General features: G+C 39.3%; 1 protein-coding gene across 5 annotated transcripts in view; it reads left to right on the top strand.

Annotated features, from left to right (window-relative positions):
* The window catches only part of ZFHX4 (zinc finger homeobox 4), a 180,582-nt gene that overhangs the window by 25,676 nt on the left and 127,368 nt on the right, over window positions 1–27,538 (top strand). For 4 of the 5 annotated variants that reach the window (XM_082363358.1, XM_082363360.1, XM_082363359.1 and 1 more), the window contains 2 exons: window positions 132–2,767; window positions 3,636–4,138. In XM_082363358.1, the coding sequence (XP_082219484.1) occupies window positions 178–2,767; window positions 3,636–4,138 (3,093 nt within the window). In that variant the 5' untranslated portion in view covers window positions 132–177. The remainder of the gene's footprint in view (window positions 1–131; window positions 2,768–3,635; window positions 4,139–27,538) is intronic. The other variant, XM_082363362.1, reaches the window with a different exon arrangement.

Below are 27,538 nucleotides of genomic sequence, written 5' to 3'. Positions count from 1 at the left end.
GGTTTTAACTTTTTCCCCCTCACCTTTTTAGATAGTATGAGTTTACAGCAGCTGTAAATTAGTGATGGGCTATTAGTGAGCTGTGTCATTATTTAATAAAAATGGCTCCTCTCACCTTATTTTTTATCCAGGTCCCTGACAGGCTGGATGAAATGAGATCCCCATGTAGCAATTGCCATGGAAACCTGTGACTCCCCTCCTATCTCAAGGCAGGAAAATGGGCAGAGCACATCAAAGCTATGTGGAACGGCACAACTTGATAATGAGGTGCCAGAGAAAGTTGCAGGGATGGAGCCTGACAGGGAAAACAGCTCCACAGATGACAACCTGAAAACGGATGAGCGCAAAAGTGAAGTCTTGCTGGGTTTCAGCGTCGAGAATGCAGCTGCCACTCAGGTTACCTCAGCCAAGGAGATACCGTGCAACGAATGTGCTACTTCTTTTCCCAGTTTACAGAAATACATGGAACACCACTGCCCGAATGCCCGCCTTCCGGTCCTGAAGGATGACAACGAGAGCGAGATCAGCGAGTTAGAGGACAGTGACGTGGAAAATCTGACCGGGGAGATCGTTTACCAGCCTGATGGGTCAGCTTATATAATTGAGGACTCCAAAGAAAGTGGGCAGAATGCACAGACTGGGGCAAATAGCAAACTCTTTTCTACAGCCATGTTTCTGGACTCCCTGGCATCGGCTGGAGAGAAAAGTGATCAGCCTGCTTCTGCACCTCTGTCGTTCTACCCACAGATCATCAACACTTTTCATATCGCTTCATCCCTCGGGAAACCATTTACGGCCGATCAGGCTTTCCCAAATACCTCAGCACTAGCAGGAGTTGGTCCTGTGTTGCACAGTTTCCGTGTCTACGATCTCCGACACAAGAGAGAGAAAGACTATCTAACCAGTGATGGCTCAGCCAAAAACTCCTGTGTGTCCAAAGATGTCCCCAACAATGTGGACTTGTCCAAATTCGATGGTTGTGTTAGCGATGGGAAAAGGAAACCCGTTTTAATGTGTTTCTTGTGCAAGCTGTCTTTCGGTTATATCAGGTCATTTGTAACCCATGCTGTGCATGATCATCGGATGACCCTTAACGAGGAGGAACAGAAGCTCCTCAGTAACAAGTGCGTCTCCGCCATCATACAGGGGATCGGCAAAGACAAAGAACCTCTTATAAGCTTTCTGGAACCAAAAAAATCCACTTCTGTTTATCCCCATTTTTCTACTACGAACCTCATAGGACCCGACCCAACCTTCCGTGGTTTATGGAGCGCTTTTCATGTTGAAAATGGTGACTCTTTGCCGGCTGGCTTTGCCTTCTTGAAGGGCAGCGCGAGCAGCCCCGGCTCAGCAGAGCAGCCGCTGGGGATCACCCAAATGCCAAAGGCTGAAGTGACTCTGGGGGGGCTGTCTAGTTTAGTAGTGAGCACCCCGATTACCTCCGTCTCCCTCAGCCACGCATCGTCGGAGTCTAGCAAGACGTCAGAGAGCAAAGACCAAGAGAACAACTGTGAAAGGCCAAAAGAGAGCCACGCTTTACACCCCAACGGGGAGTGCCCGGTCAAGAGCGAGCCCACCGAGGCGGGAGATGAGGACGAAGAGGATGCGTACTCCAATGAACTTGACGACGAGGAAGTATTAGGTGAACTCACCGATGGTATTGGTAACAAAGATTTCCCTCTCTTAAACCAAAGCATTTCTCCTTTATCATCCAGTGTGCTAAAATTCATCGAAAAGGGCCCCTCGTCCTCCTCGGCCACTGTTTCTGACGACCCAGAAAAGAAGAAGCAGGCCTCCGCCGTCAGGGCCGGGGGCGGTGTCGCCGCCGGCTACGGCCTCGGTGGCAAGGACCTGGCAGAAGCGAGTGCCAGTCAAGACGGTGCCACGGCTGCTCACCCAAGTGAGACGGCCCGGGGGGACGAAGACAGCGCGGCTGTTCCTCACCAGCACGGCTTCACCCCGAGCGCCCCCAGCACCCCGGGGCCCGGCGGGGACGGCTCACCGGGCAGTGGCATCGAGTGTCCCAAGTGCGACACGGTTTTGGGGTCCTCGAGGTCTCTTGGGGGTCATATGACTATGATGCACTCAAGGAACTCATGCAAAACGCTCAAGTGTCCCAAATGTAACTGGCACTACAAATATCAGCAGACCCTGGAGGCCCATATGAAGGAGAAACACCCCGAGCCGGGCGGCTCCTGCGTTTATTGTAAGACTGGACAGCCTCACCCCAGGCTCGCCCGGGGCGAGAGTTACACATGTGGCTATAAACCCTTCCGCTGTGAGGTTTGTAACTACTCCACCACTACCAAAGGCAACCTCAGTATTCATACGCAGTCGGACAAGCACCTGAACAATGTGCAGAATCTCCAAAATGGCAACGGCGAGCAGGTGTTCGGCCACTCGGCCCCGACCTCCAACCCCAGCCTCAGTGGCTGCGGGACCCCCTCTCCGTCCAAACCCAAGCAGAAACCCACCTGGCGCTGCGAGGTATGCGATTACGAAACCAACGTGGCCCGGAACCTGCGGATTCACATGACCAGTGAAAAGCACATGCACAACATGATGCTTCTGCAGCAGAACATGAAGCAGATCCAGCATAACCTGCACCTGGGCCTCGCCCCGGCCGAGGCTGAGCTGTATCAGTACTACCTGGCCCAGAATATAGGCCTGACCGGGATGAAGCTGGACAACCCCGGCGACCCGCAGCTGATGATCAATCCATTCCAGCTGGACCCGGCGACAGCGGCCGCTCTGGCACCGGGACTTGGTCAGTATTTACTGCTTTTCCGCACTGCTGTTAGTTTCTCATCACATTTTGATTTGGCGTGATGCACCCAGATAAAGTGGTGAGTGCCGACACATTGGGGACAGTTTACTAGAAGGGACTTTCTCGTTAAGCTCGATAATCCAACCATTTGTGCTTCACTTCAAACCTGAATTAACTTCAGAGAGGAAGGAGTTAAGGGAGCAAGGGCCGCAGAAGAGGAGTTGGCAAACTTTGTTTTCCTGGAAGAGGTTGATTAACACATACTAATTGGCATTAATTGCCTGTCATCGTTAGCTATACCTTACTAGGTTTATAGCTTCAATTTCGGCAATTATGCACTAAAATATCAAACTTGAGCTTCCAAAGGGTATGCCATTATTTTTCATGAGATTTTTTTGAAAAATATTTTAATGTCTGTGATTGAAGATAATTAAACGAACAGTAACACCGTTACCTTACCCCAGCTATTTGGCAGTAGATTGCAGGCACGCATACAGTATTAGCCAAATCTCATCAAGCTTTTAGACAAATTGTGAAATAACAATTAGTGCTCATGTAAGTTTATCTAGGTGCTTAAATTGCAAGCACGTGACTGTTTTGTTATGGTATTGATCAACTTTGCTGCCCTGGAAAATACAAATTTCAGAATGACATCATGCCCAGTAGGAGTAATTAAAGCTATCTGATGAGGGAATTTAGAAGTTGAAAGGGATGATTGTAATTGATCCTGATTCAATCCTATTACAGCTTTTTATAGTTTAAGCTCTAGAGAAAGCACATTCCTTGTCAAGACTTTATTTTACAGGTTCCTTTGTGTGCGCTGTGTTTTCCAGTCTCTATTTTTCCTTTTAATTTTTTTTTCCTGTAGTAAATAATGAGCTGCCGCCTGAAATCCGGCTTGCCAGTGGTCAGCTAATGGGTGATGACCTGTCCCTCCTTACTGCAGGAGAGCTGTCACCTTATATCAGTGACCCAGCGCTGAAGCTATTCCAGTGTGCTGTTTGCAACAAATTCACCTCTGACAGCCTGGAGGCCCTAAGCGTGCATGTGAGCAGTGAGCGCTCCCTCCCAGAAGAGGAATGGAGGGCTGTAATTGGAGATATCTACCAGTGCAAGCTCTGTAACTACAACTCTCAGCTCAAAGCCAACTTCCAGCTCCACTGCAAGACTGATAAACATATGCAGAAGTATCAACTGGTGGCTCACATTAAAGAAGGGGGCAAAAGCAATGAGTGGAGGCTGAAGTGCATTGCCATTGGCAACCCCGTTCACCTAAAATGTAACGCCTGTGACTACTACACCAACAGCGTGGATAAATTACGCTTGCACACCACCAATCACAGGCACGAGGCAGCCCTGAAACTCTACAAGGTAAGCAGTGTCATCCGTTTCTCTTGGCGCTGAGTAGAGGAGGGAATTAACTGTTTTGGAGCTTGGACCACAAATCTGCAAGTTAAGGAAAAAAGAGAGGAAAAACAAAAAAAAAGTAGAAGGGCAAGAGCCACAGTTTCTGCTTCACGTTGCTAAATGCAGAGCCTGTTGAAGTAGATGGAATCAGAAAATATATTTAAAGGATTTGCCATATGTCCCTTTTACACGTATCTCCGTGGGATTGATCACTCTACTGGTTGCCCTGAAATAAAATCACTTTTCTGAGTGTTTCCATATATAAAATAATACTCTTAAACCTCTTTTATTGATTGATCAAAAACAACAACATAGCAACACTCTTAGCTAAGTATTAATGGTTTCAGGGAGCAGAGGACAAAAATAGCGCTGCCTTGTGAGTGCATCATCTTTTGTTTGGTGACAAACAAGGATGATCCAAACACTATGTGTGGTTTTTGATTTTTTTTTTCCCTGCAAGCTCCTGGTGGTATTGAGTAAAAACACGCCCTCCCTTAGCATCAGTTGTCAGTCTCCTACTTAACTCTGTTGTTATTTTGCATGACTTTTCTCAGCTAGTAAAGTTTTTATCCCCCTCAGTGGGTGTGGCGCAGGTAAAAATGTTCATTGAATGGCAACTAGACTTTTAATATTACAGGGGAAAAAAAAACTATACGGATGTAATGAACACGCGCAAGCAATGAACATCATTTGTTACATACCTTGTCTTGACTTTTTCTGAACCTAATTACTGGTTAATTTATTTTCTGCAGTTTGTTTACTGGTTTGGCTTGATTGTCTTGGTTCATGTACAAATGTAACAGATTCATTTCTACGATGGATAACTTGGTAACTTATAAAAACTTCTTTTGTCCAGAGGATATTAAAATTCAGAAAATATTGCAAACCATTAGTCATCGTAACAAGCTCTAAATATGATTACAAAATCCATTTTGCAAGTGTTATCTATTGATTTATACTAGAAATCAGTGATTACTATCAGGAGTCAACCAGTGATTATAATACCTATGGCTCTTCTAATGCTCTTTCGAACTATAAACAGACCACAGAAAGAGCAGATTGTGGCTATCTCGAGCAGGGGCAAGAGTTATTTATTTGGGTTGGCCTGCCACTATTTGTTTGGGCTGTTTCTTGAAGTTCAAATGCTGGATTGATGTACTGAGCGTGAAAACCTAAAGTCGTGGTGTGAGAATTTGTAACGTTGTTCCTGTAATATTGGCTCTCTGTGGATCAATAATGAAAGCATTAGATTTGGGTTATACAGTTTGAGGGGAGTACAGGCCCTGACGTAAGATGGAAAGCTTCTAAGTTGATGGTATTGAAAATATGATATAATGGATTAATTGTATTATAATTCATAGCTTTTACAGCAACAGTTGACAGACAATTCAGTTGTCAACTTTTCTTCTGCTGATACCTGAACTATTAAAACTTTTAGAATACCTAGGAGAAAAAAAATAAACATTAAGTTTGTATAAATAATAGATCTTGACCCTGGGAGCTATGTAGAATATTCATGAACTGTGTTTGTATTCACACAGCTCCTCTAACACTTTAAATTAACATGTTGTGAATAGAAGATATAAATGTACAAATTTTTCTGTTTTATTAATCTCATGTGGGAAGCTGAAGAAAGGTAGAGCGTTCCTGTTTATTTTCTCGGGAAAGGTTATTTAATCTAATTGTTTGACGATTATTTACACATGTGTATGTGTGCATTAAGTTTATCCATTCACTCCATGAGTATGGATTAACTACCCTCACTGTCTGTAGAGCAGTTTGCTAGGTGTCAGGGTTACCCTTGAAGTTGCTTTTCAGAGAGAGTTGGATATTGTCTTTGAAAGTGTAACAACCAGATGAGATAGAACTTGCTTATAAAGAGGGCCTTAAAGCAGAGAGAGCTTTAGATCCCAGAACCAAAGGCTATATGTACTCTTACCTTAAAAATATATATTTTTTTATATATATTTAACATATAATATATATATATTTCATATATATTTCATATATAAATTGACTTTTCCCCCATCTTTTTTATTTGCTTATCTCTTAAATACCCAAGTGTCCTTGTGGTGTGATGTCTAAAAATGGTCAACAAACAAATAAAAACACACTTTGAACAAACTTACCTTGAATTAAAGGAAGATGGAAGAGAGAAATATTGGAGCCATTGAAACTTGGTATTGGGCAATTGAACTATATTATTTTGCATTAGCCTTCAAGGAGCATTCATTCTTTCTAGAAGTCACTAGAAAAGTTCCTCCAGAGCAGCAATGTGTTGAGGATGCTGTTTCTAAACTGATTTACAGAAACTGTGTGAGTCAAATCCAGAGGATTTTCAAGTGCAGCAAGAGGATATTAGTAAGCTTGGTTGGCTTGTGTCGGCAAAATAAAATTGCTCCATAAGTAACATTAATTGCTTTTAAATGAGACCCTAACAAATTGGCCTAGGCCTGGAAAAAAATGATGGTTTGTAATATGGTGAAAATATTAAAATTAGACTTAAAATGGTGTCTGAGCTAATGACTAGATAATAACCGCCTATATAAAATTCATTTTCATTAGGAGTTTAATTTACATCATTTTGCATCGTGAATTATTCAGACTTCAAGGGAAAGTGACAAGTAGCAGTTAAAAGACAAATACAGAGCTGGGAGAAAACAGCTCTTTTCCTCATTGACAGCATTTTGATTCATAACACTCCAAATGTGGGGATGTGTCGGGGCAATTTGAATAGGCCACTTACCTCTTGCATGGTCAGCCTGAAGCAGCATTACCTCAAAGATGTGTGTGTCCTTATTCCAGTTTAAGGAGGTTAAAGGTTAAAGGTTAAGGGGTAGCTTAAAAGCATCATCTGCCTAGCTGCTTAACTTTAACCTGATCGATTTAATGAAAATCTGTTTTACAGATGTCGTTTTAATGTATTTGGCAGGATTTAGGCAGCTTTAACATTAGACGTATGCTAGTAAAAATTATTTCTTTATTTGACCAGAACAACACCTTTTCCTTTCATGTTTAAGGTAGAAGGCTTGTGGGTTACGGTATTTTGGCAAAGAACCCAGAGGCAGAATGTGTTGATGATTTTTCCATATGGACTCAAAAAAAGAATACCTTTATGTCTATTGCTAACGATGACTGCAAAAACAAACAAAGCTGTGTTCATTTTTTGGCAGTATTCTTTACCTTAGGATTTTTTTTTCTTAAAGGAATTTTGTTATTGTTAAGAAAAGCTTAGTCCTTTCTTCAGGCAAACTTCTCTGAAGCAGTAAGCACTGTTAAATTTTGATATTTTTTTCCTCCGGAAATTTTAACGAAGCAAAATTGGGCTAGGAAATTCAAACGATAAAATGAAACTGCAGATTGACCTTAATCTTCTCTTTTAATGTCTGAAAATATGTTTAAAGTGAGGTTAATAAGTACTGAATGCATAGATGGCTACAATCAGTGTTGCAAGGTAAAGTGTGTGTGTGTGTGTGTGTGTGTGTGTGTGCGCATCTGTATATAATGCCAACACAGTGTTCTCAGCTAAGCACTTTATTCGATTTGATTATGTTTTCCCAATTTCAAGCCTTTGCATCCTTTACAAATTTCTGTCGATTGATATTCACATAATGAGTCCTCAATAAATATTTGTAAGATGAATAATGGGCTAATGCATGGACGTATTAAAGAAACTCCTTTACTTCCAACCCTCATTAAAAAAAAATGCACTGCAATTTGGTCTACCCCTTAAATGATCCCAATCCTTTTTTAAAGTGTCCAGTAAAAAAATGTAATGAAAACCACTTAGCACTACATGTTCTAACTGAGAAAGAACAAATAAGACTTTGGTAATATTTCAGATTTACAGTTTACCTTATTCTTGCCATAGAATGACCGAGACTTTTCTGGCCAGCTGATTGGTCGACCACCATCCTGCGCAGGGCATGCAAATACGCTTGCCACACCTGCGCTTTAGCTGCTTTGATAATATTATATGGTATTTTTAAGTGAGGTGTTCATGGCTTCACTGGTTCAAAGTCAAAAGCTTAATTATACTAGTTTTTTTTTTTTTTTTTCTTCCTGCATCTGCCAGTTGTGAAGGAGAATCATCTGTCTGAATTCCATAATGCTGTTTTCATATTTGGATTTCAAATTGGCTGAGGGCAGTGAATGAATCTCTTGTCTCCATGGTGAGCAAAGGATGACACGTGGGACTTAGTCCTAGGTAACTTTTAGTGTAACATTCCCCCAAGGAACATTTTCGGAGTTTTCTCATCATCCATGTTATGGATGAAGGAATCCGGGTTAAGAACTGAAATCAACGTGCTGGGGAGGGTCACAGAAGAGAATGCAAAAACCATGCTGGGCAAAGTACATGGCAAGGAAATAAAAAAATGGAATAATTAGCTTCACCTGCCTTTTCTGCCTTTTCTTTTTTTTAACTGGTAGGAAATAATAACCCAATCAGTTTGGAATTAACAAAGAATTACAAGCATTTTCATTTCAATAGGCCTGAGCCCAACTTTGCAATTTAAAATCAAATATACCCATTTCAGTTATTGAACTGTCATTGTCCCAGTGCGATGGTAAAAGAGGTTAGGAGATTGCGTGGTACCCATATGCATAAAAGTCATTGTGCAAAAGGAAATTGGAATATGTGTGTGTATCTAAAAAACCAAAACAGGTTTTTCTTAATCTTATTCTAGTCATTTGTTTAGATGAAGAAAGCTGTTTTCAGAGATAAACAAAAGTTTTTCTTTTCTGTTGCTAAACCTTAACGTGAATATGGAAAATTTTGCACTTTCTGTGTTAGTTTCAGATTTCTGTTCCTTTCAAGGTTGAAATGCAGTGTGAAATTTAATTTCAGTTGCAGGATTTATTTTTTAAAAAAGTAATCACAACTCAAATTATTCTGTTGTATTCTCATATAAAAAGACAAGGCAGAGGCTGAAAAAACAAGTTTCTATAGTAGAAAAATACGTGCTTGCCTAATACTTATAACTAATAAATATACAGATCAAATAGAGGTCAGCTGGTTAGCTAATAGCAACTAATAAATCACTAGTGTTTTCAGATCACAATGTAATTGGCCAGCCCTACTACTATGTCTACTTCTGTTTTTAAGCTTGACATTTACTGAAGCACAGCCATGTGTTGGAACATGGCTACTCCAGCACAAATATGGGCATTCTCACTGCATTCACGTGGCGAGAAATATATACTACATTATGAGCTGAGAACCCTCTTTGTATTCCACCAGGAAGAAATGACCAAAAATGTCTGTCTATCCAGATACATAATAGATAGATAGATACACATATATATAGATATATATTAATACGTACCAATCCCTAGAAGGATTACTTTAGACCAGGCATTAACAACTTATTACATCCGTGTGTGGATAGATAAAATGATTTTTAATGTGTGAAATTGTTAACAAACCCAGACGAAATTTAAAGAAAGCAAAGCGTGTCATTGGAATCCTCCTACTTTATTTCTGACAAGTCTTTCCTTAACTAGTGCTACCATCTCCCCACACATCAGGCACACGTCGTTATTCTCTTCTCTCTTTGGCTGAAATCCTTACTGTTTTCTCATCTAGAACTTCTCTTCATGGAAATACTCCGTGTTGCGAGATTACCCATCTAATTCCCCAAAGAAAACGAGCATTCCTTTCATTAAGGAGGAAAGAAGCCTTTTTCATAAAAGCAGAGTAGTGCATCCAAAGGTGTAAATGACTTTCAGGTCTTTCCCAAGGTGCATTTGCTTTTAAAGGAACCGCTTGACCTGGATGAATTTCTAATGTGTGAGGGGAGACGGTGGTTACATCAGGGATGGAGTTGTGATAGGGCGGTGCCCCACCCTAAGAGCTTCCTGCATTTCCCTTCTTCCGGATACACACACGCACACACACACACACACACACACACCCCACACACATCACACCCAACCCTCCACTTCAGAGAAGCAGTGAAAACTCTGGCACTACCATTCACTTCACTCCAGGACCGTGTCAACTCAGACTTTGGGCCTTATGTTACTGTTTTTGTATAACTTGTGCTCATTCTGTCTCATGTGAAGTGTAGGTATGGTTTAACCCAAATTAGTAAATCCCTATGGGTCCCCCAACCTGAGGTCATTTAGGGAATGCAGACAAAGGTGTTATATCTCATAATGAACGTGCTCTCCCTGTCTGTTTCTTTGGCTTCCACGTAATCATCCCTGTCAGTGGAGCTCGTTTAAAATCGCTGAAATGTTCAGATGGGTCCTAGGATGCCACGTGGTAAGGCGGCCAGAGTCATATGTTAAGCAGGCCTCGCGCTGCCGAAAGGGTCTTGGCCCGGGATGGAGTGTGGTGGAGCTGGCATGTGCATAATGACCACGGTTCTGCTTCCAGAACATCTGGCCGGTCTGAGTTCTACTGGAAATGCTTTACCAAGTTTGCTTGGAGTCTGAGCCTCTGCTTAGGCTGAGTTCAATTAGACGTGGAGATTTGTTCATTATTCAGATAATTCAAGCCTTCAAAGGCACTTTTTTCCCCCAAATTATCAGTGTATTGCGGGAGAGCTTATGATGATATGATTATTCAAAAGAAGAACAACGATGGAGGCACAGCCCCCTAGAACCCGTTAGGAAACGTCTTCACAGATTCTGTAACCTAGGAGGAGTATGGTGATTAATGTTCTGTTTGCAGAATGCCCAAATGACATCCCAAGTTCTACTTCTAATAAATACAGAAACGTTCATTAAGCACTTCCTTTGGGCCAGGTTTTTAAATGTCTCTGTTTACAGGAGGTTGTGTCCCATTAATGAGGAAGGATACAAACCATCTTCTCTAAGGTGATGCTTCCTAACTCACTCTGTTCTTCCAGTGTGGCAGGGACATTAATCAAATTAAGGGGTGAATCCATATACTAGCCCTTGAAAGCTTCCATGCTTTTTTTCAACAATGGTTGGTCAAAAGGCTGAGTGTGACTGCTTTCTTGGGTCATCAGTACATGTAGAACAATGTCACTTGTATGTCTTGGCTGACTCATTGCTGTCTTGTGGTGTACGACTTTGTTAGTCAGTTTCAGACAAAGGTTATGGTGGGAATTACAGAGCAGGATAGAGCTTTTCTATTTCTTGGAACATTTATGTTGTCCTTTAAACATGAGGATGGTGCCACTGATGCATTGCCTAGAAAATGAAGAAGAGAACCACTTACTAAAGAATGCAAAATGTGTCAGATTATAACTTCAGTCAATTCCCTTCTAGAACCAGGATGCTACTTTAGTTTGAGTCTTGGGGGATCTTTCTAACTCCAGTCTGCAGTACTGTCGAGAATTCTGCTTAAAGGTAAATTATTGTAATGACAGTTCTGTATTATCACAAATAACACTTACATGTGGCAACATTTCATTTCACTTGGTTTTATAATATTTTATTAACACTCTAGGTTTCCTAAAGGAAAAGTACTTTTGCAGCTTTGAATATAATACTTACATATATTAAATATGTATATGTAAATATAAATGTGTATTGAGACCATACTCTCAATACTTTATTGATACAGATTTTCCTAAATACTTTCTTTCATTGGAAATATTAGGAAGCATAGAATATACACTTCTCTCTCCTTGTTGCTTAAGGGAAAAATGTTAGGGTTATATTTTCTGATTACTCAATTTTTAGGGAGTAGTGTGGAGGACGGTTAGGGTTGAAGAATTCTTTGTCCCTGGATATCTGCTGATAAAAATTAGTGGAATGCAGTGCTGAGGATGTAAAGAAATGAGCTATTGATAAGTCCAACTGTATTGCTTGATTCGAGTTTGGGAGGAAAGCTTTAAAAGTTTTACATACTGATTTTCAGTCCATGATTTTGTGTCTTGTGTCGAGAAGAGACTTATTTATTGATAGAGTTGGTAATTGACTGTCTATGTATGATTTACAAGCTATTGGAAAGAATCTCACCAAAAATATCCCTTCTTCTGATGCCAGTCTGTTGTCAGTGAAACTGTATTGATACTTGACTTATCCATTTAACACCTCTTAAAATGGCACAACTTTTTGAACAACAATCATAAGTTAAAGCATTTTATGTGCATTGTCTCATTTACTTTTCCCAACAGTTATATGTTGTTATTCCCATTTTGACATATGAGGAAACTGAGATTCAGAGCAAAACTCCTTGTTCAAGTCCTCACAGATAGTAAGACCACGTGCTGGGGTTCTCACTCTGGTCTCTTTTCAACCCAAGCCTTCGCCCACAGTATGAGGCTTTGCTAATGAAAACATTTTGTTATAATACTTGAGAACAGGAAGAACAGAGAGTGAGAAAGGAAGAGAAGGGCTGGGGGCCTCAGAGGCAAACAACCGTTTTCTCCAGGGTTAGTTATTTTGGAGCCCACCTTTATTCCTTCAAGTTACAGATTCCCTTAAAGACATTGCAGATGCAATGTAACATAAGAGCTGGCTGGTAGGGTTTGCACCCACGATTGCAGTCAACTGGCATGATGAACTTACACCTCTTGCGGGCATCTCCAAGCCCGAAGGAGAGACTGCGGGTTCAAACTGTTACCTGACTCTTTCCTATCACAACAGAATTCTTTCCCTTTAAAGAAACTTTCCTTTTGCTGGCATTTTGGGGTGTTTGGTATATTAAATAGTAAAGGACTCATAGAATATTTATCACTTTGAGTGCCTGAGCTCTCAGTGCTTGCAAGTTAAGCACCTTTGGAAGCTGCCTTAATTCATTCAGGTCACCAGGGTACTTCAGCAGTAATGTACTAAATGGTACCCTGCTGACCTGAAAGATGGAATGTGCCTCCCTAAGCATTTAACTTCCTACACAGCAACAAGGAAAGCACAGTCTACTCTCTGCCCAGGACCTGAGTCTCCTCTTCCCTCTTCCTGACATCCTTATAACTACTGGAGGAAGTCCTATTCATTTGCTACGTAACTAGCATTTTTAAAAATAATCTTGTTTTGAATTATTATTATTTTTTTAACTTGTATTTTTTACTTCTTACTTTGATTCATTTTGTTCCAAGCTTCCAGGAATTTTCTTTCCACCATAGGTTTCTAATGCACTCCCTTCCTCTCTCCTCCTCGAAATTTTGCTAATGATTCCAAGGAACCGGCCCACAACTTTTTAGAACTATTGACATGGACTTCCCTTAGGGATGCTTGAGGAAAGCTTGCCTTCCTGAATCTGGCTACCGATCCTGCAAAAAATTCTCAGTCATTGACACTGCTGCAGTTGACCATACTCATTAATGAAATATTCTTTTAATGGAAAGTAAGAATAGTCTTAGTTTTGAAGTGACCGAACTGTTAGCAGGAGAGAAGCTCCCAATACCAAAGCTGGTGTGTGTAAAGGATGCAAGGACATTTGGATAATTATGATGGGCAGTATCTTTTAAAGACTTTAAATATTTCTAACTATTTATTTGGCAGGCCTGAAAATAATACTAGCATATGTCCTTAGGGCCTGAAGTCATTCATTGTTCAGTTGTGGGAAATCAGGTAGCAAGTCTGATTGCCATCACCTCTGGAAGAGTGTCAGTTTACAAAGTATCTCCTTTAAACTCAACATATATTCAACACTTACCACTAAGTAACAGGGCAGGTGACACCAGACATGAGGGAAGGGGAGAATGATTCCCCAATTTACACCAAATAAATAGTGTTGTTTTTTAAAATAAGATTAACATGCTAAAATGGGAAATATGTAAACAGCGGAATATACCTTTCAGAATTTATTTCATTTGGTGAATTGATATTACACAAACTTTGGAAGGGAGAAAACGCTCTCTTACTTACTTTGAGATACTATCATCGCTTTTTAAACAGAGGCGCCTCAATGTCTTTTGAGAAAGAATTTGACTAAAAGCAAGTTCTGGTTTAATTTATTTGTTTTGGTTTATTATAATTTTTATTAGCAAATTAAGTAATTAAAAAAAAAACATTTGGATGGAACCATCGTACCAAGTTTTTCCATCATGAGTATTTCCTGAGAAGATACGCCCCAGGATCATAACCAAATTCCTTAAAAATAGATCCAAAGAGAATTCATAACTAACTTTTTTTTTCCCAGAGAAATTGAGTCTCTGGCTCTGTTAATTCCTTAAATATTAGAAAAACTAAGATGGGTTTTATGAAGAATTCTTTAGTTTTTAGAGTATTCATTCTTAACATGGCAATAGAATTACCATCTTTAAGTCAAAAATGCAAACATTTCCTATTGCTTAATTGTGTCGACATTTACTTAGATGTATGTTTCAAAATAGACTCTCAGGTATAATATTTACTTATAAGTTCCTGTAGCACTTACTAGGTCATTTTATTTCTTCCTGTAGAACTGTGGCTACCCCTTTAAAAGTAATGGCTTCATAACTTATTGGAAAAGCATTGATACAGAAATACATCAAAATTGATTTTTTTAAAGTCTGTGAACACTTTTCTAAAAAGTGAACCATTTAATTCTTTATCAGTGGGTATAGAAGAATGTGGATATATTCAGTTCTCACGTGTTTGGTGATTATAAAGGCAAAATGCCAGTACTCCAGTGATGTTTTCAGTATGTATCCAAAGAGACCTACCTATACCTATTTTGCTCAAACTCTAAAACAAATTGCATGCTCGTGCACGCGTGTGTGTGTGTGTCTGTGTGTATGTGAGAGAGAGAAATGAGTGAGAATACAGTATACGAAGACTTATTTTTAAAAAATTGTTGAAGATTATGAGTTAATCATTAATGCCTACTTATTTTGTTTTAAAGTAGAACTCAGAAATCTCTTTCTGCAAATTGTAAGTGTTCTCAGTCCCTAGAGGTAATAAACCTTTGATGATGTTGTGCAAGACTCGTCCACAAGCCCTGAAATCAGTTCTGTATGTACACATGACTAATCAAAGGTTCAGGGAACAGGTTATGATTTGGTAAAAGTGATAGGTGCTCCAGAAAGTAAATGGCTTCACCAACTGGGGGAGCACATTTAGCCTTTTTTCACCTTATAGAAGGCAGGTCCTAGTCCCACCATTGGAGCAGGTATCTTTTTACAAAGGCTTGAGCACTAAGTCTTTTGAAAAGTTATCTTTTAAAGCAAAGAGTTTCTCAAATTAATATCTATCTAATTAGTACTCTATTCTTTTCTTTGCCTTAAAGTCACACAGATACAAGACACTTAGACTCAAAAGTATCCTTGAAATTCAGGGAATTAGGTAATCAGAACAAATATCTTCTTAAATTGATCAACTGTCGATGTCCATAGGGGAAAATGATGAAATAAGACAGCAATCTCAATAATTAAGCATGAAATTATTGAGGAAAATGTGAGTAAAAGTCTCAAGAAATCAGTTCTAAAATAGAAAAGGGAGGAACTAAAAGAACTAAACTACAAAACCTACCATGTGGGCAGTGCAGTGAATGTTGAGGCCATTGTATTCTGGTTTCTTGCTGCTTTTTTTTTTTTAATCTGCAACAGCTTTGTTGAGATATAATTCATGTACCACAAAATTCACCCATTTAAAGCATCAAATTCAACGTTTTTTAGAATAGTCACAGAATTATGCAATCATCACCACAATTGATTTCAGAACATTTTCAACACTCCAAAAAGAAATCCTCTGCCATTTACCCCTCCCCCCCTCAATAATCCCAACCTCCCCTGTCCCGGCCCTAGGCAGCCACTAATTGCCTTCTGTCTGTATAGACTTGCTTATTCTCGACATTTCATATAAATGGAATCATACTATGTATGGTCCTTTGTGACTGGCTTCTTTCACTGAGCATGTTTTCAAGATTCATCCATATTGCAGCGTGAATCAGTACTTCATACCTTTTTATTATGGAATTTCCATGGCATGGATAAACTACATTGATTTATCCTCTCATCAGTTGATGGGCATTTGAGTTGTTTCCACTTTTTGGCTCTAATGAATAATGGTGCTATGAACATTTGTGGATAGGTTTTTGTGTGGACATGTGTTTTCGTTCTCTTAGGTTTATACCTAGAAGTGGAATTCCCAAAAGAGCAATCACTGATATTAACTGGACTCAGTACTGCTGGTCACTTCTTATTTATACCTGATCCTTTTCCTTTAGAAAATATTACACATGTTTATCACTCTTCTGATGCTCTTTATGCATATTCTGCTCCATGGCCAACAAGTGAAATGAGAAAAATTTGAACATTTATTGAGCACTTACTAGGTGGCAGGTAATCTTCTAAGTTCTTGAAATATATTAACTCATTTCATTCTAACAGCAAACCTATTAAGTAGGCATTATTATTATACCCATTTTGAAGATGAAGAAACTAAGGCGATGAAAGCTTAATTAATTTATCCAGGGTCACACAGCTGGTAGCAGTGCCAGCTGAGTCAGGCTTTATACTTGGATTGACTGGTTCCAGCACCCACCGTCTTAAAGAGGACACTTTGTCCCAGTGAAGATACATTGAGAAAGATGTCTGGAAAGGAAGGCCTTATCTGTGGCATGTAAGAGTATAACTGTAATAGCTGATCTTTGGGAAGGACATCCTCTGAGAGGGTAAGAAAAGAAGTAATGAGGAGATGGATAGAGATTTAGAGACTTTGGGAGGGGGTAGTGAGGACTGGCAAATTAGAAAAATCACTGATAACATTACATAGTTTTTAGTTCTTTTTTAGGTCAGAATGTAAACCATTATTTGGTTTATACAATGTTCTTTGAAAAATGTTTGTGAACTGAATTCTCCTTAACGAATGAAAAATTGGTAGATTTTATGATAATTACTGAAACACATTTTGTTAGATTGGTGTGTTAGTAACACACAAAAGCTTGTTTGTCCTCCTTGCACTGTGCTAGTGAATAAAACAGACACAGAGGGTATATGAAGCAGTTCCTGTCCTCAAGAAGCTCTGCAGGTTTTCGAAGAAACTATACAATGCTTTTTATCTGCGCTTTATTTTCCCTTGTGAATTGTCCCTAACAGCTTTTCTGAATTCCAGAAGTTTGTAGGGACATTTTTACTCCTCTATATAACACATTTTAGCAATGTTTACTCCTTTGTGTCATCCAGAAAGTTAATATTTAGATTTCCTGTGGTATTTATGGAAGAAATTAGATTCCTGCCTTGCAGAACTTTGATAAAGTGGCTGTTTGTTTCCACACAAGATGTCCCATTGTTGAAAAATAATGTGAAAAATAATGCACAGTAACAGTATAATTTAAATTTTCTCTCCCTCTTGCCTCCCACTCCCCACCTATGTGATGTTTTGTGAGCATGATTTTTATGTTTTCAGAGTGGTAAAGATGTGGATAAAGTGAAATATTACTCGGTGCTTTTTTTTTTGCTAGCTAGAAGGATTCTTTTTCTTTTTCTAGATATAAAAACAAAAATAGACTTGTTTCTAAGCTAATCTAATTAATCAGTGGTAAATGGTCTTGATATTTTATCTGTAGCTATTTCAGGCATCATCCTATTCTATTCAAACACTTACAAATGACCTTGACGTTTTCAATTTCCAGAGACCTCCTGCTCACACGGGTAGGGTAAGGTCAGGGCTTGGGCTGCCAGGGTTCCTACTGTTAGAACATAACATTGCATCATTTCTCCTTTCTGTTTTACTCTGAAAAAAGTTTTTAAGGAAAAATTATGCAAGAGAATATGATAAGCTCTCATATTGTCTCAGGCTAAAAGATTCCCTAGAGCTGCTTTCTTGAGTCTGAAACACAGTGAGACTGAAAGATTGGATGACTCTTTCGGCACTTACGTCCAGGAACACTGATGAGCTTAAATAAGCCTTGACAAGGTGGGTATCACTTTTGATGCCCTCCCATTATTAGTATATTGGGGGTGGGGTGCAGTGGGAGAGTGTGGGATGATGTCTCAGAGAAAGGCAGTGGAAGATATGCCCATCTATCTCCCTGCAGCCCTCTGTAGCTCAAGAAAAGTTTAAAAGAGTTAGGCATTTTCTGTCTTGAAGCATCCAGCTGACTTTTTCACTCTTTATGTGGTTTTTGGCAAGCATTTCTGTGCCTTAGTTAATATATTAGTAAATGGAGAAAAAAACACTCCAGTGAGTTCTAGAGATCTTAATTAAGGTACAAAAATAGCTTTGAAAATGCAGTCTGAGATGAAAGCTTTTCTTATATGTGGAAAATATTACTCGTGTCTTGTCAGCACATCTACTCCGTTGGCATTGCTCTTTGTACTTGGAGATAACTTCTGCTTTTCTTGTTATTGGTAAGACACTTCCCTTTTTAATTTCTGTGAGTGCAGTTGGTTACACTACTATAGCTAGGACTTGTCATTCCTGAAAAGCCATTCTTAACTTTCTCTCTCCAACTGGCCTTCAATTGAAATTTGCTTCGAAGAGGAATGTAGCTATACTATACTCATCAACTTAAATATGGGTAAATATAGCTCAGAGAAAATAACTATTTGTGTATCCTTTTATGTGCTTTAAATTCAGTATCCATTCTTTCTTAGAAGTTTGACCGCAGAAAAGGAACTGTGTATGACACTTTTAAATACCACTTTTCAAATCTGCCAAGTGTGAATTTGCAAATGTGTAGTAGTAAGTGGAGCTCACACAGCTGAAAAATGAATGTTTAAAGCTTCTGTGTCTGGCATTAATTTGCTTCTGCCTTTTGGCTGCTGCCACAATTTTTTCATCTGTAAAATGGGTACTGAGTTACCATCATGATTAGAAAGTCAGCATTAACTTAACAGTCGTTGAGATCTGGTCTACACGTAATCACGTCTGTCATTCTTAGAGCTGAATTTATTCTGAGCTTTAACAAGTATCTCATCTTAAATTGCTGAGGTAGTTGCACATATTTATCAGGTTTCAGATTTTCCATTGTTTTGTTTAATCTGCAGATATATGTTTATGTATTTTTCTTGTAAACAGGAAGCAGGGTAATAATTGTATATAGAGAAATAACTAAACCACATCTCTGAATCCCCTGTTCTTTATTTACTTATTTGACTAATCATGTCACTTAATCTTTTGAGAGCCCACTCTGTCAGGCCCTGTGCTGGGGAATAAGGATATGGCATCAAACAAGACAGACACAGGCCTTGCTCTGGTAGAGCTTACAGTTTAGTGGAGGAGACAAGCATTAAACACAGAATCACATATGAGGCAAAGAAACAATTATTTACCTTTGTGAACAAATAATATAAGTAGTTGTTTTTGATCTGGCACATTTATTTGTGTCATTAGTACATAGGTATTTGTGTAAATCAAACTCATCCTCTACTCTGGAAAGAAAGTGAAGAATTTGAATGAGAGCCTGTATTGAGGTATTTAGAAAAGTAGCCAGGGCTGAACTGAATTGACTTCGCTAGATATCGGCTGTCCTGTAGAAAAAGGCATTTATTTACCAGTGAGATTTGATCAGAGTGAAAGCACTTTTGAACTTGTTTGGGGGGGGCTGGTCAGGAAACATTTTTGTGAGAAGACATTCTAGAAATGGCTGCATATCCAGCTGACGGATTTGTGCAGAATGTGTGCGGAAGGCTGAATGAACTAAAGGTGAACATGAGATTCCCTGTAGGAACTTTCACAACATACTGACGCCAAGGCCACCACCTCTGGGGGCGGGGTGCAGCCCGGAATCTCTTCATTTAAATGGATGATCCTGACCGTCAGTCGGATTTGAGGATCACTGGGCTGGTGGGCTGTGAAAGTCACCGTCGATCTGAAGACTCCTGAACCGGTAGTGACTGCGGAGGGTCTACTGAGCGGGGCTGCGTTAGCATCTGTACCTCGTTGTTCAGAAGAGGAAGCTGTGTCTTCCGCTGTCCCCTGTGTTCTGTCCATTCACGGACTAAGACGTTGCCAGAGTCTGTCAGTCCTGCATACTCTGTCTGAGGAAGTCGTGGAAGGCATTGCCCTCTGTCTTGCTCCTGGTTTTGCCCCTAAGGACAAAAGTCTGACCTGTTTTGATATACAAAAAAAAAAAAAAAAAAAAAAATTCCATTTCAGTAGGAAAAATGGCAAACCTTTATAAAGAAAACCTTTCTGCACAAAACAGCTGTTTTTTTGTTGAAAGTCTGGCACTTTAGTGAACTGTCGGGCCAAGAAACTACTCTCTCAGTCCAGATGTCGGTTAAAAAACAAAAAAAACAAAAAAAACTAAGGCCCCTGGATTGAATTTTGGAGGAATATCTTTGCTGGTAAATTTTTGGAATCATGCGTTGCCTCATCATAGTTGCAGAAATCCACTCTCCTCGTACACAAAGATATCCCCAGGCAGCAGATATATAGTCTGTTTTCTGAACAGGAATCTTACAGGTCTCAGGAGAGTCAACTTCCACAGGCTTGCTGGGTTGTACGCTCATTTGTAGCTCTCTGTAATGATTCTGCAATTTCTCATTTTCTTGCTATTCTAGGAAGGCAGATCCTGAGGTTTGTTTTTTGGAGTTTTGCATATTCTCTTTCTTTCTCGCCATAGATGTGGATATAAGTGTATGTGTGTGGGGTGTGTGTGAGGTGTGTGTGTGTGTGTAGGTATAGATGTGTGTATGTACATGTGTATATCACTTTATCTTGTTTATGAGAGAGAACTGTGTATTGTATCATCTATAATTTGACAATTTTCTTTTAATGATATCTGTACTCTTCTTTTCTCCCAAATATAGCATCTAATACAGATACACTGGCAGCTACAATGATAACCAATGCTAAAAAGAAGCAAATAAATACAATGATCAATTTCATAAGCAACAGAAACTATATTGTCAGAACACACAACCCTGGAAAAGTTATTGCATTTAACCACTTGCATGTTAAAGACTAGATCTTTGTCTATTTCATAAAGAAATACCTCTTTTTTGTAGATCAACTTGAAATAATCAATCAGTTCTGTGCTGACCCCTGATCTACTGTAAAATGCCAAAGCCAAACTGTATCTGAGTCCCACTGGCCATATAGCCTGTGTCCCACAAAAGACCCAGGTAAAACAATCCCTCTTCCCACCAAGTGAAAGAGCAAGCTAATGAAATAACTGAGTTATTTGCTTAAAAAAAATCAAACCAATCATTTCAAGATCTTCCTATTCATTTGATTGGCTAGATCAGTTACTTGAGTCCAACTGATGCATGTAGATCAGTGAAGAATAGAAGTTTCCTGTCCTGCCTGGGCTGGACCTCTGGCATTTGGTTATCTAAGGATGATGTTCCCTGAGCACACATAAGTGTATATAAACCTTTGGAGGTTTGTGCTCAAGTAAAAGACATAGGACAGTGTTACATGTTTGTGTGACCTAGAGCGTTTTGCTCTACGCTGACAGACATCTCATCTGCCTGTGCCAGTATGAATGCAAGGACATTTCATAGTCATAATCTGTTAATACCAGTTAGCAGTGTCACAAATTAAAGCATTAGTGGATTTGTGTTGCTTGAGGAAGCAACTGATATAAAATGCCAGGAGGTTGGAGGAGTGGGGTAGTTGATTGTTAACATAATTCTACATACCATGGGGTCTCCATGCCGGTGGCGTGAAGCCTCGGAGTATACCTTCACAGGGAGACCAAATGAATAGTTCAGTGGGCAAAAGATATATCATTAAGATGCAATAGTCCAGATACATCCTCAAGGAAAAAAATTTTGGTGACTAGAAGACAACAAAAACCAAAAGAAGATATCCTTTTATTCACAGAAAAAGAAAGATTTTAATATGTAAAAAAACCCAAACAAACCAAAAAACTGTTCATTGTACAGACAAAAAATTCTTCCCAGCATTTGAAGAAGTGCCTTTTCTTTTTTTAAACTGAAGTATAGTTGATTTACAATGTTGTGTTAATTTCTGCTGTATAGCAAAGTGATTGTTATACATATGTATACATTCTTTTTTATGTTCTTTTCCATTATGGTTTATCACAGGTTATTGAAGATAGTGCCCTGTGCTATACAGTAGGACCCTGTTGTTTATCCATCCAGTATATAATAGTTTGCATCTGCTAATCCCAAACCCCCAGTCCATTCCTCCCTACCCACCTCCTCCAGAAGAAGTACGTTTTCTACATTTGCATTGTTTTGGGTCTCTACTCACTTAAATAAAAACTTAATGATGCTTTTCAAAATATATTTTTACAGGAAATGTTAATACTCCTGTGACAGAGATTTTGACCAAATCATTAATGTTGATACTATCATGAAGGACACATAACTCTCTTATCAAGAGACCTGTCACCTGGGAATATGGAAATAATTGCGTAAATTATGGAAGGAATATTACATTAAATTTCCTCTTTAACTTTAGTAGTGGTTTGAAAGAGTAATACATTTATTACTGTAGCACATTTTGTATTTGCCTAGGCATTTAAATGATTTTTCATATTTCTCCCTTTTTAGCCTAGATTATGGATATATTCTGAGAGAAAGTTATAGGGACTAACAATTACAGAGAATGAGAAACCCGTGGTTAAAATTATATGCACACTGAACTACAATGAGGGTATTAAAAGTATTTCATCCCATTTGTAAAATATCTTCCGTGACTATGAAAGGGCAGTATTTTTCCAATTATATCTGCTTTAGCCTGCAAATGGATTACCTTATAAGAACCCTTATAAAGCAAAGAGTCCCAAAATAATTGAAAGTGGAAGGACAGATAAGCTGGGCATATAAAGGCCCTGAGCAAACTTCTCTCAATAGCATTCGCAGGACAGGAGAAAAAAAAAAAAAAAAAGTTTCTCTTAACTCCTGCTCAGGCCCAGGTGACCACTTTAAGCCTTAGCATCTGGATGCTTCTTATTGACAGGGAGTGCCTACTGCATAATTTCTAGCTCAATTCTCCAGTGTCTGGAAGATTGCATTTTGACTCTCCCCAATATTAATAACCAGATTCGATCTGAGGCCTGTCCAAGGTCAGGTGGACGGGCCAGGTGAGCCTGTTTGTCTGTGTGCAGGAACTGTGACATCTACTCAGAGTGACAGGTGTTAACCTTCAGGCCACCGAAAGGAGCCTCTTCCTGCTGGGAACAAAGAGCCCCAGGGGCTGTGGTTGCGTACTCCTCCTCCCACCCACCCCCGTGCTCATAATATTTTCCCACGTGATACACTGTTGAAGGAATGCATTTCAGAAGAGGTAAATGAGTCAAATCAGCTCAATAAAAGCAATAATATCTATTTGCATTCTTGTTCAGAACTTTGATTCAGATTTGACAGTGTTTCATGTGGATTGATTTTGCATGGCTTTTCCTTTTTTAGGTGAACGATGCAACCATGCTAGAGCGTGGTATGGTTATTCCTGAAACGCCCCTCGGTTTTGCAAGTAAATTAGTACAGAAGCTCTAGAGTATGGGGTAAGACATATTTTAGAAACCAGATAAACAACTCTGGAAGCTCCAGAATTTGTAGTATTCTACTATGAGACATATCAAATAAACTCTTTTGAAAAAAAAAAAAAAATCTTGCCTCTTTCTGGGTAAAAATTCCTAAGAAGCTATTTGATTCCTAATTGATTTTCTACATCAGTTGTTCATTGAATAGATAAGTAGTGCCTGTGATATTTGATTACAGAGCAAGGCACCCATTTAACCTTCTGTTCTTTCCAGGCCAGGATTTCAAATACAATAGAATGTTCCTCCCCGAGGCTCAGCAGGATTAGACAGCTAGCGGTAATCCCTGATACGCTGAAATAGACCTGATAGAACTTCACCTCACTTGTTTAGGATTATGGTCATGAATTCAGCTCACCCAGCAGCATTAACCCTTTGCGGACTTGGGCTGGGCTGCTCTATCAGTAAAAGCAGTAAATAAGCAGAAACCTATTAATAAATTCTAAGCAGTTACATCTTACTTCTTGACCAAAGCATAATAATAATTTTAAAGTTAGGACAGATGTGTGCTCTACACTGATTTTCCAAAATTTTCTGTCTTGAATATGTCTCAAAATTTATATTACTTTATCTTCTTAAATATAAATTTGTTTCAGAAACTTTTTGAAAAGTTCTGGTTCGTGGACCCACCACGGTCATGCTAAAATCATCTTGTGGAGGCGAAGGATAAATGACTTCATAGAAAGTAGGCCCTTGATGTTCTAGGTTAACTGGAACCAAGGCAAGTAGGAATATCCCCAAACCTCGTTTTAGCCAGTGGTTTCCAGTCTCTTCCTTTTCCTTTCATAGAGCAAATTCCATAGGTTTGAGTTTAATGCTCTCTCTTTCCCCTCTGGGGGATATGAAAATGAGCTGAGAAATGGCCAAGAGGCAGGAAATCAGTGGGTGAAAAAGAACTTAGTAAAAAGTATAGTTAATCCATAGATTGGAAAGTCAGCCCATGTTAATCGAAGAGATACAAGGAAGGGCAATACTGGCCTTTATCATGGTTTTTAAATAATTTACATTGAAATCTGCTCCTGACACTAGTAAGCCATCAAAATAAGGCCCACGCAAAGTCACAGGTTTGAAATGGGTGATTAGTGACAATGAATCTGGGAGAGTCTCCCCAATCGTTATGAAAGTGATTACCCTGAATCATCCAGGTCTTTTTGTGTTGACTCTTTAAAAATTCATATTCACAACTAGTTCTATTAATTATTGAAATAAGTGATTCTGGTTTGGATGATTAGAACATTCCTTACCATGTTCATAGGTTTTAGAGAAATGTAAGTTTTATTTGAGAGACTTAACCTCCTAATAATGTTGTGATGGTGACTATGACCTCATTGCCTATGGTAATATTTCAAGGTCAGAGATAATTTAATGCTAAAGCATTGGTCCTTCCCCCTCCTTTCCTGAAATTTCTTTTGTTAGTGGTTCTTAAAGGGTTTGATTAGAGCAAACATCTGTTTTTATTAAAACATTTTAGTAGAACAAATACAATCACAATAAAAGGACAACTGTGAAGAATTTTTGGAAGCATTTGCATTTGCTGTTCTTTACCACATTCCCTGCCCTACAGATTTACTGCAGTGGTAATGATAGCCAACATCAAGATTACAAGAGGAGAAATACGGTGCGTACCTTGTGCTTTGAAGCTTAGCTTTTTGTAAGAACTAAAAAATAAATCCGGTGAGTAAATGGATGAGATTAAGGCTGAAGCAATGACCCTGCTCTAATAATAATATTTTGTTTTTGTTTGGTAGAGAGTGAAGAGGTGCTGTAAAGTGGGGAGTTGTGACTTGAAATGATTCTGGCAAATCTTTAATTAATCCTTCATTTTAGTTACTTTTTTATACAAAATATCTAGTTTTCCTGGTTTTAAAGAACAAAAGATGATTTCTGTTGTACCATTTAGGTGACATATTATTCCAATTAATTGGAAAAGTGCTCCCATGGGATGGATGACTCGAGGATGGGGCCTTTTAGACTTGGTCTCTTACTGTGGTCCTGGATTTGCCCTTTTCTCCTGACATGCTTTTACATATGCTGTTGCTGAGATTCCAGTTCTTTGTTATATGTTATAAAATTCTATTGCATCAGCATGAACAAAACAGAAATATTATAGACGTGAACCTTTCACCCCAAAAGACATATAACAGATTGAAAAGCTCCAGACCAGGGTAACAAGAATGCTTGCAGGCAGCATGGATGGGTTTACAGATGACTAAAAGCTGGTATTAATAAATCTCAAAAGGAGAAGAATAGGAGCAGAATTTACTGAAGTCTATGAAATAATAAAGAGATGTGAAGCTAGGCCATGTGCCTCTTTGTACTGTGTGTCAGAAAGAAACTGGAAATCCTTCCGTGTCACTGGGAGCAAACACATTTCAAAGTGACAAAGGAGAACTTGGTGTTTGTTTTTCTATTTGTTAATAAAAAGTAATTTACCTCTGGAATAATTGAGTTAGAAGATTCTGGAAAAACTAACTCATCTTGGAATCGTAAGGATAAAGGAGACCTTGAGGAGACTTCTCCCTGGCAGACAGGCAATATTAAAACCATCTCCCAACGAAGTCCATCTGTATTATTTTTAAAGAGAAGGAACTGGTTTAGTTGCGGCCAATGGAATGCTTTGTGACCACATGAACAAAGAGATAATAACTGAAGAGTTTAAAACTCTGAAGCAAAATTGATTCTGCAAACTTTGTTCACATAATATGCTGTTGCAAAAATTCTTAAGTTTTCTAAAAGAGTTTTGCCTCAATAGGATACTTTTAAAGCCACTTTTAAAGATACCCTGGGGTATGCAAACTTAGTTAACACATGGTCCCTGACTTGGGGATGGTAAGAGATACCCAGAAACAACTACTACACCATGTATAAAGCTCCTACATTTTGTATCAGCACAGAATAGCAAAAATTCTATGTACCAAGGAATGTTTTATGCCTACTGTATTATTCAGTCCTCCCGACAGCCCAGCGAGATACAGGCAGTTATCATTGCAGTTGTATGGATGAGAAGATGAGATCTAGCAAGGTCAAGTGTCTTACCCAGGGTCATACAGATAGTTGAGGAGCTGGGGTGTGAATCCAGATTTGTCTGCCTGGAGGCTGTGCTCTTAATCGTTGTTCTTCACTGCTTAGCTTCTCTGAAGGCTGACATTATCAGTTGGGTCCAGGGACCCCTGGGGCATCCATTGGTGAGCTTCCGAAAGGTGTGGAGGGTCAATCTTCTGGACGTATAAAAGAATCTGCATTTTCCCATCAAGGAATGTTTCCATACCTCTTGTAAGATTCTCCAACCCTATAAATTTAAGAGCAAGCATCCTAGAAAGTGGGCACAGAGAGCTACAAAGTGGTGAGACTTTTTACGAGTCCAGGAGAGTACGCCTAACTGGGTAAAACAGGAAAAGGATAGTGTTTGGTTGGAATCTCACAGGATCTGGATAAGTGGTTGTCAAGTCTGGAAGTAGGGAGAAGGGGAAGAAGCCCATTATCTGAGTCAGAAAGTGATTGTTTCCTCCCCAAGTTACAACGGCGTCAGTATCATTGTAGACATTTACCTTCTTAGCAATGGGAGACTGTGATCCAGACGTTAGTAACAGTGGTACATGCCCAGGGAACTCATGGTTTTTTTTTTTTTGGCTGTGCCGCACGGCATGAGGGATATCTTGGTTCCCCAATCCAGAGGTCAAACCCATGCCCCTGTAGTGGAAGCCTGGAGCCCTAATCACTGGACCGCCAGGGAAGTCCCTGCCCAGGGAATCCATGGGTTTGAGTGTGTATGGGAGCTGCTCTAACTTCTCTCCCATTCAGTCCCTGATCTGTAGATGTCAGCAAGCATTTCATTTCAAGCATAACTGAAGGAATGCTGAGTTTCCAAAGTAAGTCAATCTGTTGTTTCATATTTTCAGGATCAGTAAAGTAGAACAATGCTCTCTCAAGCTATAACAAAAATAGTATAAATGTATATTTCTGAATCAAAGGAATGAATGCTGGTCACAGAGGAATTACTAATTTTAGCTAGCATCCTTCAAAGTGACTATGAGAAACAATTTTTACTTAATGTGATAACT

This window comes from Balaenoptera borealis (genome assembly GCF_965194805.1).
Source record: "Balaenoptera borealis genome assembly, chromosome: 17".
In the NCBI taxonomy this organism is placed as follows: Eukaryota; Metazoa; Chordata; class Mammalia; order Artiodactyla; family Balaenopteridae; genus Balaenoptera; species Balaenoptera borealis.
Note: the sequence above shows the minus strand (reverse complement) of the source record. Positions and strands in the feature narration are given on the sequence as shown.